Consider the following 13806-nt stretch of genomic DNA (forward strand, 5'->3'; position numbering starts at 1 on the left):
ATATTAGTAATAATGTTGAGTAAAAAGAGTGTTTTCAAACTAGTATATTAAAACATTGGAATAATATAGTTTTTTTCTTTCTAAAACACATTGATTATTATTTTTGCACAAAAAAACTAATATTTGTTGTTAAAATAAAAATTTATTTTGAATTTTCATTTGATATAATTAAAATTTCGAAAATTCTAAAAGAATTTTTTTAAGTAAGGTTTCTTTACAAGAAACAGATAAATTTTAAAATTTTATGTTTAGAAGATAATAATTACATATGTTTTATCAGTTGTTTTTTTGGATTACTTTTTATTTTTATTAAATGTATATTTTTTTTAATTAATATTTTAATAACTATGAGTTTTTATTTTATTATCTATAGGTACAGGAAAAAGGTAATATCTATTTAAAATTACCTAATCTAAACTATGTCTGGAGATAATGCTCCAAAATGGCGTTATCGAACACGACCTGATACTAAGGCTTTTGAAAGAATACCAAACTATGATTATGACGATGACGATGATAGTAACGATTCTGATGATAGTATAAAATTTCATTACAATTCAATAGGACATTATAAAAAGCCTGTTATTTTAAATAAAGATAAAAAAAATGAACCGTTAGAAGATATACCTAATGAAAACACACTACCAACCATGGCACCATTGGAAACTTCTGAAGAAACTTTTTACAGTAACATATTGGGAAGTCTTGAAGGTGGATTGCGTTTTTTAATTTGTCATCCTTGTAATGTTATAAGAAGGCAGTGCCAAGTACATCAATTTGCAAAATCTTTACATCTCCAACCGTTTACACTAATCCCTGTGATATGTAGATCAATCTCAAATGATGTAGTACTTCTTTTTTTTAATATAGTGTAGTATTATTTTATTTTTCAGGGACTTATGTCTTTATGGAAAGGATCCATTGGTAATATATTTGTTTGTGGAATATCCTATTTAGTTGAGATTGTAGTCTCTGATGTATTCAATTTACCACATAAAATTCTTTCAAATGATACAACAAAAAGATATTGGAGACATATTGGAATGAAGGCAATATCGTTTGCATTGGTCATGCCTTTTCATATATCTGCATTTATTGAAACAGTTCGTTCTAGAGCAGGATTGTCACCAGGAGACTATAGATTTACTGAAGTATTAACTAATGGAATAGATAGATTAAAGTATGATATATTAGGACCAAGAGACAATTCAAGAAAATTTTCTATTTTTTATTTATCAATTCCTGGTACATTATATTATACGGCTCACTATATGATTACCTTAAAATCATATAATTTTATACACCAAACAGTAACAAATTATGTAATGCGTAAAAAACCTTCAGAAAGAACTTTGTTTCATCGATTTTTGCCAAAGACAATTGCATCACTTACCTCAATTATTGTAGCTGATGCATTATTATATCCATTTGAAACCGTTCTTCATCGTTTATATATTCAAGGTACAAGAACATTAATTGATAATATGGACACAGGAGCTTCTGCTATTTCTATTTCTGCTAAATATTTAGGGGTAAGAGATTGTATTCAACAAATGTGGGAAAAAGAACATAAATGGGTTTTTTTGAGTGTAAGTTTTTTTTTATGATTATGTTATTTTTATTCATTATAAAATTATAGGGTATTGGTGCTCTTATGCTTCAGTCAACTTTACAACTTTCACTATTAAAATGTACTCGTTATGCCTTAGAATATGGTACCAAAACATTGCATACAACCTCTGAATTAACTCCTATGATCCACTCTACAAGTACATTACCCAGAGAACCTAGACTATGAATGCCATCAATAATCTTTGTGTAATGGTATATTTTATATATATAGGAGAAATAAGTTTTGAAAAATTTTTTTTGATATTTTAATATTTGATAACATTTTCTAACATAAAAAATTCGTTGATAACAATGAGTGTAATCATTTTTCCAAAAAATAATTTTTTAATAGATATATTGCAGCATAAATTGCAAAAGAAAACAACATTAGCATCTACTTCAAAATTGTTGTTTCACGTGATTTTGAAATGAAATTTAATCTAAGGGTAAGAAAAGTTGGAGAAAACATTTTTAATGTTAATGGTCTGTAAATAATAATTTTTAAACAACGTAGAAGCTTTTGAAGTAAGGTTGAAAATTTCCCAAATTTCTAAAGAGCCATAACTTTTTAAAAAAAAATACTTATCAATAAAATAGAATAATTATTTTAATTTATCATTTTTACACTATACATCGAAGAAAATGTTTTAAAAAAGAAATTCTACTTTATTTAAATTGATACCAATTTTCTCTTGGGCAATTTTTATTTTTAAAAGTATAATAAAATAAAGAGTGATTAACATTGTGCTTTTTTTATAATAATTTTATATTCTTGAATACTAAAAAATAGTGTTTATTTTAAATCAACTAATATATAATAAAATTTTTAAATTAAAGTAATAAAATTGTTTAAAAATAAAAAAATTTGAAATTAATTCTTTTTCTAATCATATCAATCATTTTATATGTGGTTATATATTGGCAGATAATATAAACTATGAAAAAAAAAATTTTTTTTGAATATTTGAATATTACATAAGTATAATTTTTTTTAAAATTACAACGTTGATTTAATAAAAAATTTTTATACTAAAACAACAAATAAGTAAAGAAAAATAAGTAACTAAAAAAATTTTTTTGATAAAAATAAAAAAAAACAACTTTTTTTGGAATTTGAATAAACCATTATTTTCATTCGATAGCCCTTGAAATGGGATGAATTTTGAATATAATCAACAATATTAGAAAATTAATAGTTCAGGAGTTATAAGGATTTAAAGATGAAGGGCGAAATTGTGGAATATTTTTTTTAAATCTCGACTTTCATGATAAAATTGTAAATTTTAAAAATAAATACTTTATTCTAGATCATTTTTCTACGACAAATTCATTAAGCCTATTTACAACTTTATAGGACTTCTAAAAATGAAGTTATGATAAGAAATATGTTTGAAAAAAAATTTTAAGAATTTAGTGATAACTCAAGTTAATGAAGTCATAGGTCCATGAAATTTGATGCGCTGTGCTTCTTTTGTAAATTAAGGTGTACCCTACGTTGAAAACTTTTTTTTATTTTCAACCGTTCTTGAAATAATGTGCTTGGTATTTTTTCGCGCGTAATTCATTGTCATCATTTTTTTATATCTCGAAAGTGCTTAAAGATATAAAAAAAATTTTGAAGGTAGACCCCATTTGAAAACTCATTTGAAGACGATTGCAGAAATCTGATTGCATTTATCTTCATTTTGAAGCGAGATATGACCAAGGGCGGAAATTTTTCTAAAATATTCATTGTTCCTGATTTTTCAATATCTCAAGAAATACTTATCCTATGAAGATGGGACTACTTTCATTCGATTTCATTTCAAAAGTTAGTCTGGAATAATTATTTTTATAGCTATAGCATTATTATTTTTAGAGATTCATAAATTGGCTGAAAATATTCTAAATTTTCGACTTTACCTCTAAAAATGTTAACAAAGAAAGACAACTATTTTTGGAAATTGAATATGCTACTATATTCATTCGATAGCCCTTGAAATGGGATGAATTTTGAATATAATCAACAATATTAGAAAATTTATAGTTCAGGAGTTATAAGGATTCAAAGATGAGGGGCGAAATTGGAGAATATTTTTTTGCAAATTTCGACTTCCATGATAATATTGTAAATTATAAAAATAAATACTTTTTTCTAGATCACTTTTTTACGAAAAATTCATTAAGCCTATTTACAGTTTTATAGGACTTCTAAAAATGAAGTTATGATAAGAAATATGTTTGAAAAAAAGTTTTAAGAATTTAGTGATAACTCAAGTTAATGAAGTCACAGGTCCATGAAATTTGTTGCGCTGTGCTTCTTTCTTGATTTAATGTATACCCTACGTTGAAAAATTTTTTTTATTTTCAATGGTTGTTGAGATATGAAACTTGACACTTTTTCGCGCGTAATTCATTGTCATCATTTTTTTATATCTCGAAAGTGCTTTAAGATATAAAAATATTTTGAAGGTAGACCCCACTTGAAAACTCATTTGAAGACGATTGCAGAAATCTGATTGCATTCATCTTCATTTTTAAGCGAGATATGACCAAGGGCGGAAATTTTTCTAAAATATTCATTGTTCCTGATTTTTCAATATCTCAAGAAATACTTATCCTATGAAGATGGGACTACTTTCGTTCGATTTTATTTCAAAAGTTAGTCTACATAAATGATTTTCATAGCTGCAACATTATTATATTCAGAGATATAAAAATTGGCTGAAAATTTTCTAGATTTCTGATTTTACCTCTAAAAATGCGATCAAAAATGAACAACTTTTTTTGGAATTTGAATACGCCACTATAGTCATTTGATAGCCCTTGAAATGGGATGAATTTTGAATATAATCAACAATATTATAAAATTAAAACTTCAAGAGTTATAAGGATTTAAAAATGAGGGGCGAAATTGTGGAATATTTTTTTTAAATCTCGACTTCCATGATAATATTGTAAATTTTGAAAATAAATACATTATTTTAGATCATTTTTTTACGACAAATTCATTAAGCTTATTCACATCTTTATAGGACTTCTAAAAATGAAGTTATGATAAGAAATATGTTTGAAAAAAAGTTTTAAGATTTTAGTGATAACTCAAGTTAATGAAGTCACAGAAACATGAAACCAGATGCGCTGGGCTTCTTTCATAATTTAAGATATACTCTACGTTGAAAATGTTTTAAAATTTTCAACTGTTCTTGAAATACTGTGCTTAGTACTTTTTCGCGCGTAATCCATTGTCACCATTTTTTTATATCTCGCAAGTACTTAAAGATGTAAAAAAAATTTTAAAGGTAGACCCCATTTGAAAACTCAATTGAAGACGATTGCAGAAATCTGATTTCATTTATCTTCATTATGAAGCGAGATATGATGAAGGGCGGAAATTTTTCTAAAATATTCATTGTTCCCGACTTTCCAGTATCTCAGCAAATACTTATCCTATGAAGATGCGACTACTTTCATTCGATTTCTATTCAAAAGTTAGTCTACATAAATGATTTTCAAACTGCAACATTATTATATTCAGAGATATAAAAATTGGCTGAAAATTTTCTAGATTTCTGATTTTACCTCTAAAAATATGACAAAAAAATAACTTTTTTTGTAATTTAAATATGCTACTATAATCATTCAATATCCTTTGAAATGGGTTTAATTTTTAAAATAATTAACAATAGCCTAATTTTAGAGTCACTTATGTATTAGAAATTTAAAAAAAAATACATTAATGATTTTATATAAATTTGAAACCAACTTATTTAATAAATAAAATAGTAGAAACATTCGAGGTTATTTTTTTCTCTACATATTGAATACTACATCATTTACACGTTTTTTTCGTTCTCGAGATAAAGGTTAAAAACAATTATTACAACACAAAAATTTTTTCAAATTCTAAGTTGAATAAAAATGCTTTTAAATTAGCGTTCTTAGAAACAAAAACATCTCTAGAAAATTTTTAATAAATTTCTTAAAATTAATAATATTTAAGTTCAGGTTTATACTTTATATTAAGATATAAACGGTAAATGACTTCTAAAAAGATATTGAAAAATATTAATTTTAGAATTTCCAAATTCAAAAACAAGAATTAATAACTTAATTATCCTATTATTATAATTATTTTGAAAATGATAAAGTATAACTTACTAAATAAAGTATTTAATTTATTATTGAAGTTAGAAATCAAATTGTTCTATTAAAAAAAATAGATTATATACTAAATGATAATAAAATATACGTACATTAAAGTTTTAAAGATTTAAAAAAAAATTAAAAATTTCTTCTAGCTTTATGTAAAAAAAACAACATACAATAATCTTTACATTTTAAAATAAATTCACTACAAGAATAAACAGAAATATTATAGATAATCTAAAATTTTTTTTTTAAATTAATTTTTTTATTATTTTTTTTCTAATCTCATTAATCGCAATCTTTCATAATTCCTTTCAAGAGCTTCTGAAACTCTATGTCTTGCTTCCATACTTTGGAAACCCAATCCTACTCTAAGAAGTGAATCATTTTCTTCAATATTCATCATTATATCCATTTCTATTTGATTTCCTAAAATTGATGCTCTTTGATTTTCTGCATGAAATTCTGTTAAAATTTGTTTTTTTAGGGTTGCTCTAATTAATTTCGCCATTAATTCTGGTGTTATATAGTTCGACTCAATGTTTAATACTTTTAGACTAGGAGAGGTTTCTAATAAGTCAATCAGACCACGTGCTTCAGAATCACTCATTGCCGTATTAGCCATTGATAATTTTGTAAGGTAGTCACTTTTAATTGCTTTATCAATTAAACATCTTAACCTTTCTTTTGAAATACTTTTCATATTATTGATATTAACTTCTTTCATTGTAGGATCATTAACTTCAAGTTTATTTATACATTCTTCAACATTAGTTTGATTTTCAGGTTCATCTTGAACAATTCTAGGTTCAAAACCTCTTATTACACTACCAAATGATGTTCCTGTTCCATCATCTTGCCCTTTTCCTTTTAAAGCATTATAATATTGGGGTTGATTTAATACATTGTGCATTCCTAAAATACCAGCTAAATCTACTAAATCTCTTTCTGGTGCTTTATGTAAAGCTTCTGCTAATTCAGTATCTTCCTCTTCATCATCGTCATCATCTTCATCTAAATCAATTTCAATTGGCATTTCCATTCCTTTTGCCTTTTTCTCAATGTCCGTTTCTGTTTTTGCTTGATTTTCTTCTGAAATTCCAATAATATTTAATCCAGTAGAAATTTTTTTCGGTTCATCATCTTTAGTCTCAAATACTTTTCCCCTTTTAATTCCTGGAACAAAAGGCACCACCTCTTCCCAATCTTTTTCTTTTGCTGCCTCTTCCTCTAAAAATTTTAATAATTTGTTACGATCAAAGGGTCCTGTTGGAGTTTTTTTTGTTTGATCTCGACAACGTTGAGATGGTGGAAGAAGTGAATTCTAAAAAAAAAAACCATTTAATAATATTAATTAAAAATAATAATAAAAATTATAATAAATTAATTTAACTTACATCTGGATCAAAATCACAATTAAGGTCTTCTAATTCTTCCGGTGACATTTTGGATAATATATCTTCTAATTCTGCATCATCAAATCCATTCATGTCATGATTATATAAATCTATTCCTGATTTTAAACTTTCTTTTTTTTGATTTGTAGTTGATGGATGATGTTGATCTTTTGCCAAAAAACTATAAGAAAAATTAGGATAATCAAATGTATTCATATTAAAAAATAGATTAAAAAATTTTTAATATTACAAATTTGTCAATTTAATGTTTATTTTATATTTAAACAATAATCTTTTGGTATATTTATATACTATTACAAGTATAATAGTATGGTATGAAAGTTGAATACTTTTAAGTTATATTTTTAAATTATTTACCTCCTTTAAGTGATCGGAAGTAAATAAATTTTGTATTGTTATTCTTTTATTATCTATTTTATTACTAAAATTATAATTGGTATTGTAAAGACATAATTTTAATAAATTAAATGTTGATACTAGAAGAAGAAAAGAAAAATACAATTGTAATTTTACTTTAGTAAAGAGTTTTACTTAATACTTTATAAAACAAATTTTATTCACTTTAAAAAGTTTATAATAACTAAGTATAGAGCTCATTGATAATGTCTAATGTAAAAGATTATAAAGTCATATGTTTGATTATATAATAAATATTAAACAACATATATATGTACTAAGTGATTTATAATAGAAACATATAAAACAAACAAAAAATGACAATCATCATTGTAAAATTAATATTAAAAACTATTAAAAAACTTACTCAGATGGTGACATTTTTTATATCGGAAGTAATAAATTTAATCTTTTTCTCAAGATTAAATCAATTATAAGATTGCCAGCAAACAAATAATAAAACTATAGTGTAAAGTTGCACTGTTCCAAACCTCAAAAGTTGCTACTATATATAAAATATCTTTGTTTATTGAGAATATTCTTAACGATGCCAGTCGTCTGTCTCTACTATCTGCAAAGTGGCTCTTTATTAAGATTATTTTTTAACACATTATATGAAAAATATAAATTTTAAAAAGCAAAAATATTGATTTAAAATATAATAAGAGGTCAGATTTATTAGCTAAAGTTTAGCACATGATTAAATAATATTACAACAAAAAGTAATGAATAATAGAGTATACTTTTATTAACTTGATAAATTATTTTCTATATAAGAAAACTTTAAATTAATATTCAATTATAAATGTTTGATTGTTAAATGTTAGCTAAATAATAAAAGCATTTTCATATCACACATGGTAAAGTTGTTTAACCCTTTAAATCAACATTGCAAAATACACATTCATTCATTCATTCATTTATTTAAAAATAAAAATTAACAACTTTCATATATATATATATTTAGATGAAATTAGAAATATTTTATATAAAAATCATTATTAATTTTTTATTATAAAATTATATAACATACATAAAAAAATTATTAAAATATTAAATCACCAAAATAAATTATAAATTATAATACAATTAATCTATATATTTGTTAAAATTAAATCATTTTTAGATGATACTTAATGTTAACAATTATATTTTTGAATAGTTCACTAGTTACCCAAATATAACGTCACGCCCTATAGCTGGAAAATCTACTATTCCGTCACCACCAATTAATTTTTCAGATTTTGTATTCATCGAAATTCCAAAAATATCTCCAGATTTCCAAGCATTTGGTATTTTCCAAGTTGTTTCATATTCATTTCTAAAATAATATATAATTATTATATACAAATATACTTTAATTATTTAAAAGATAAACAAAAAAATTTATAAAAAGTTTTTTTTTTTTTTTTAACCCACCTTTCTTTTCCTTGTGTTGATACAACTGAATTAATTGCTGGCCTAGTTGGATCAAGTGATGGTATAATAAATCTACTTCCAATTCCGGGAATTTCTTGTTCTGTTGCTGTTACCCACCTTAATCTTGTATGTTTTCCTTTTGGTACAAAAAAAAGTGGAGGAATTTCTCTTTCCTCAACAATTTGTTTTGTTTTTTTATCATAAATATTTGGTTCATCACCAAATAATTTAGCAGCATACATACGTGGATATGTTGTAATTGCATTTCCACGTGTACCACTAAAACCTCTTTGTTCATTTGACATAAATGATGGTTTATCAAGTTTTTCAGCCAGATCAGTTCCTTCAAATAAAGCAACTAAACCTGGATTATTTTTTAAATTTTCTAAAACTCGACTATGTTCATTTCTAAATTGTTGAAGTTTAGAGGGAGTTTTTCTTGTTTCACTTGAAAATGGTGATTTGGGCTCACTATTTTCTATAAAAGGCATTTCTTTGTTAAAAAAATTTTCAAGATTATTATTAGGAAGAAAATTATTATTACTTTTTTTTAAAATATCATCATTTGTAACACCAATAATTAATGGCAACATTTTTCTTGGTCTTTTAGGTACTTTTCTTGGCATTACAAAACCAGGCTGAGGATTAGGATTTGTTATTGGTTTTATTGGAGATAATAATTCTTCTGGATCTGTTAATGCATAATTAATTTCTTCTGGTGTCATCATAGGAACTAATTCTTTTTGTAAATTTGTTGATAATTCAATAGGAGATTTTCGTAAATTTGTCATTACACTACTATCACTTTCTAAATTCATATCATTTAATCCAAGAACTAATGCTGCTTTTGGATCATTTGCTATGAATTTACTTATAGATTCTTCTATATCTGTAGCTCTTGGTTTTCTACGTCTTTTAAAAACATCATTAAAATCTTCCTTATCTGCATATTTATCAACATCTAATAGTTTACTTCTTGTTGGAAATGATTCAATTTCTCCACTATCATCAGTATAATCATCATTATAATTATTAACAGATGAAGGTATTTTTTTGCTTATTTCGATATTATTACCCAATCTCTCAGCAACAACAGGATTCATGGAAAATTGATTTGTTTGAAGTCGTTTTACACTTTTTTCAAAGTTTTCTTTTAAATATTTAGCTAAATCTGAACCTAAAGGTGGATCGTTTGGATTAACATTTGAAGGGTATTGTGCCATCATTCTAGGCATTGGTCCACCTCCTGGCATTTGAAATGGATTTTTTCCAGCAATCATATTTGCAACAAGACCTGGTAATATTTGTTTTTGAAATTTTTCAAAAACAGCTTTAGCTATCTGTTCTGTTGGATCATTATTTTCAATTTCTCTTTGAGTTTTTAACGCCTGTTCAATTCCTTTTAATGAACTTCCAATAGGAATTCCATTCTCATGTAACATATCAATAAATTTATTTCCTGTTTTAGGTTGCATTTTTGCTGCTTCTGCTTGTTCAAAAACAGCATCAGATGCCAATTGTTCAATAGGAATTTTTCTATATTTTTCATACTAAAAATATATTAATAAATAAACTAAACATTATATAAAAAAAACAATTTTTAATAGTGTAAATCAAGATTGGTAGTTGACATAAAAATAGATATTAAAAAAATATTATATAAAAATTTAAATTTGTAGTGATAAGTCCATCTAATTTCTTATGTAAATAAATGATTGTTAATTTATCATTCGGAAATATATAAATATTTATTTATAATTTTTTTTTATATAAAATAATAAATTTATTCAATATTAAAGCAATCAAATGGATCACCATGTCCTAATCGTTTATATCTTTCAATAATAATAGTAAGATAATCTCTTATAATTTCATAATCTGGCATATCATCAAATTGTAATGATCTTATATACTTATAAATATGTAAAAACTCTAACGGTAAATGAGAAAGCATTTTGTTTTCAAAACGTATTTGAAAAAAACCACACAAAAAAGATGGTAAATTACGCCATGGTAGTGTACCTTTATAAAATTCTACTAACATGTAAAAGAAACTAAATAAATCATCTCTAAAACTTCTTGTATATCCATGATTATGATAAGGAGATGCATAAATATGAGTTCCAGAAAATTTCTTTGTTCTAATTTCTGATTTAAAAGCATATTCATCTTTATTTCTATTAATAATTACCAAACTTTCAGATAATCCAAAATCAAAAAGATATATATTTTTTAAATTTCCACCAACACCAGTTGCAAAATTGTGGCCTTTGATATCGTTATGAAGGAAAAATTTCTGATGAAGATGTTCAATAGCTCCAAGGCATTGTAAACCAAGAGCTGCAGTGGTGTATATATTAAATGAAGAAAACTTTTGTTTTTTTCTAATTTCATTTAAAGTATTACCAAGCAATGTCATTACAATTATTGTTCTACCAAATAATTTTCCAAAAATATAAGTCTTACAAAAATATGGACTTTCTTTCAAATTATTAAGTACAAAAATTTCATGTTCAATATCATATAGGCGATTATTTTTTGAAGATACTTTCATAGCGTAATATTTTTCTTCATTCCTATTGTTTAAATGACAAACTTTATAAACCACACCAAATCCACCTTTACCAAGTTTATCAATAATAAATAACCTTGGTGCTATTTCTTTTCCATTAATAAACATCTCCTCATCATCATATGATGAACTATTTGTTTCAGTGATGTCAGAAGGAGAACTTTCTTCTACATATGAATCATCAGTCTCATAAGTATTTAAAGAACTTAAACTATTGGAATCAGAAGAAAAACTACTATCTGTTGGAGAATTTTTAGAGACACCCAAAGAGGTATTTTCATTTAATATATCATTTTCATTTAATTTTTGATCACCTTTTGTTGATTTAATTATCCTACGTACAGCATTTGGAATTTTCATCCAATTAATCATTTTTTGGATTATTTAAATATAAATGATTTTTAAAAATATACAAAAAAAAAAGAAATCCTTTTAAAAATTTTATAAAATTGTATTCATTTTTTTGAATTTATTACACTCTAATAGAAATCGTTATAGGACATATATTCAAATTTTATTTTTATTTTTAAATTTCTACAAAATGTCATTATCAAAAATATATTTGGACAAACCAATATATTTAGACTATAATGCTACAACTCCTTTGTCAGATGGTGTCAAAACTTCAATTATAGAATCTCTAGAAATATGGGGAAATGCAAGTAGTAGTCATTTTTATGGTATAACACCAAAAGAAGTTATTAAAAAAAGCCGTAACAATGTTGCTAATATGATTGGTACAACAATAGATAAAGTTTATTTTACATCTAGTGGAACAGAAGCAAATATGTGGATTATATGGAATAGTATATGTAATGAAAAGATAAATATTGTTGCAAGTATCATTGAACATCCTAGTATTAAATTACCTTTAGAATACTTTGAAAATAAAAATTTTATTGAAGTAAGATGGGTAAAAATGAAGGAAGGCATAATTGACATTGTGGATTTAGAAAATAAAATTGATGAAAAAACAGCATTAGTTACGATTATGTTAGCAAATAATGAAACTGGTGTTATTCAACCAATTAATGAAGTTGTTAAAATTGTAAGAAAGAAAGAAAAAATATATGGAAATCAAATAGTAATTCATACCGATGCTGCACAAATAATTGGAAAATGCAAGATTAATATAAAAGAACTCGGTGTTGATTGTATGACTATTGTTGGTCATAAATTTTATGGACCTAAAATAGGAGCACTAGTTATTTGTCCATTATCAAAGATGATACTTAAACCAATGTTTTTAGGTGGTGGTCAGGAAATGGGACTACGATCAGGAACAGAAAATATTCCAATGATTGTTGGTTTTGGTAAAGGATGTTTAGAAGTAATTGAAACAATCGATTATACTCATGAGCATCTATTAAAATTGCAGAAATATTTTGAAAATAAAATGTGTAACATTTTTAAAAATAATATAAGTATAAATTTTTCTTCATACGACAGAATTCCTAATACATCGAATGTATGTTTTGAAACTTTAAAAGTACCATCAACAGAATTATTAAAATTATGTACTAAATTTGTAGCTAGCGTAGGTGCAGCATGTCATTCAGATAACACTGATTCATGTATAATGATGGCTTGTGGTAAAAGTGAATGGCAAGCTAAACGTTGTATTCGTTTCAGTTTTGGTAAACAAACAACTTTTAACGAATTAGATATAGCTATTCAAGATATTCAAGAGAACATACCTGATCTGGTTTAACTTTTTTTAAAACATCTAATTGTGTTTGAAATGCATTTTTAGCCATTTCCATTTGTCCTTTTTTAATTAAAGCATCTAAAAATGTTACTCCAATTTCTTCTAAAGCATATTGACTAGGTAACAATTGTTTTACTTTATCATCATCAAGTGTTATTGAATTTAAAGTGATTTGAGATGTATCTTTGCCGGCTACTGAATCAGAAGGTAGTTGAGTACTTAATTTAATATTTAAAATAAATATAATTAATATTTTTGTAAATATAATATAATTCTTCATAATATAAAAATAATTTTCATACAATTAAAAGATATAGTAATAGAATAACACTTAAATCATTTAAATAAAGATAAACTAATGCCCTGAATAAAAGTGCTAACCACACCTGGTAACCTAATTAAATTTTTAACATTGTTCCCTTTTAATGTAATTAGTATTTAAAAGTGTAATTATGTAACAATTATTAGATTTAAATAATATAATATTTTAATAGCACTTTTTGTAATATTATACATCATTACATGATAAAATATCTCTCAACTTACTTTTGTTC

General features: G+C 24.8%; 5 protein-coding genes across 5 annotated transcripts; 2 read left to right on the top strand and 3 right to left on the bottom strand.

Moving 5' to 3' along the window:
- Window positions 1-419: 419 nt before the first annotated feature.
- On the top strand, window positions 420-1798 carry SRAE_2000025800 (Solute carrier family 25 member 46; the record flags this gene model as incomplete). Its single annotated transcript, XM_024651067.1, has 3 exons — window positions 420-845; window positions 894-1589; window positions 1640-1798. 3 exons carry the CDS (start codon window positions 420-422, stop codon window positions 1796-1798), a joined length of 1281 nt encoding a protein of 426 aa, XP_024504781.1.
- Window positions 1799-6007: 4209 nt separating this feature from the next.
- SRAE_2000025900 (FI20012p1) lies at window positions 6008-7934 on the bottom strand (the record flags this gene model as incomplete). The annotated part of the gene is made up of 3 exons (XM_024651068.1): window positions 6008-7063; window positions 7137-7317; window positions 7921-7934. 3 exons carry the CDS (start codon window positions 7932-7934, stop codon window positions 6008-6010), a joined length of 1251 nt encoding a protein of 416 aa, XP_024504782.1.
- A 789-nt stretch (window positions 7935-8723) lies between these two features.
- On the bottom strand, window positions 8724-10447 carry SRAE_2000026000 (Hypothetical protein; the record flags this gene model as incomplete). Its single annotated transcript, XM_024651069.1, has 3 exons — window positions 8724-8874; window positions 8973-9465; window positions 9517-10447. 3 exons carry the CDS (start codon window positions 10445-10447, stop codon window positions 8724-8726), a joined length of 1575 nt encoding a protein of 524 aa, XP_024504783.1.
- Window positions 10448-10755: 308 nt separating this feature from the next.
- SRAE_2000026100 (Protein kinase domain and Serine/threonine-/dual specificity protein kinase, catalytic domain and Protein kinase-like domain-containing protein) lies at window positions 10756-11916 on the bottom strand (the record flags this gene model as incomplete). The annotated part of the gene is made up of 1 exon (XM_024651070.1): window positions 10756-11916. The coding sequence occupies one exon, from the start codon at window positions 11914-11916 to the stop codon at window positions 10756-10758; it is 1161 nt and encodes a 386-aa protein (XP_024504784.1).
- Window positions 11917-12085: 169 nt separating this feature from the next.
- On the top strand, window positions 12086-13255 carry SRAE_2000026200 (Selenocysteine lyase; the record flags this gene model as incomplete). Its single annotated transcript, XM_024651071.1, has 1 exon — window positions 12086-13255. One exon carries the CDS (start codon window positions 12086-12088, stop codon window positions 13253-13255), a length of 1170 nt encoding a protein of 389 aa, XP_024504785.1.
- Window positions 13256-13806: the final 551 nt, after the last annotated feature.

Source organism: Strongyloides ratti, assembly GCF_001040885.1.
Source record: "Strongyloides ratti genome assembly S_ratti_ED321, chromosome : 2".
NCBI classification, from domain to species: Eukaryota; Metazoa; Nematoda; class Chromadorea; order Rhabditida; family Strongyloididae; genus Strongyloides; species Strongyloides ratti.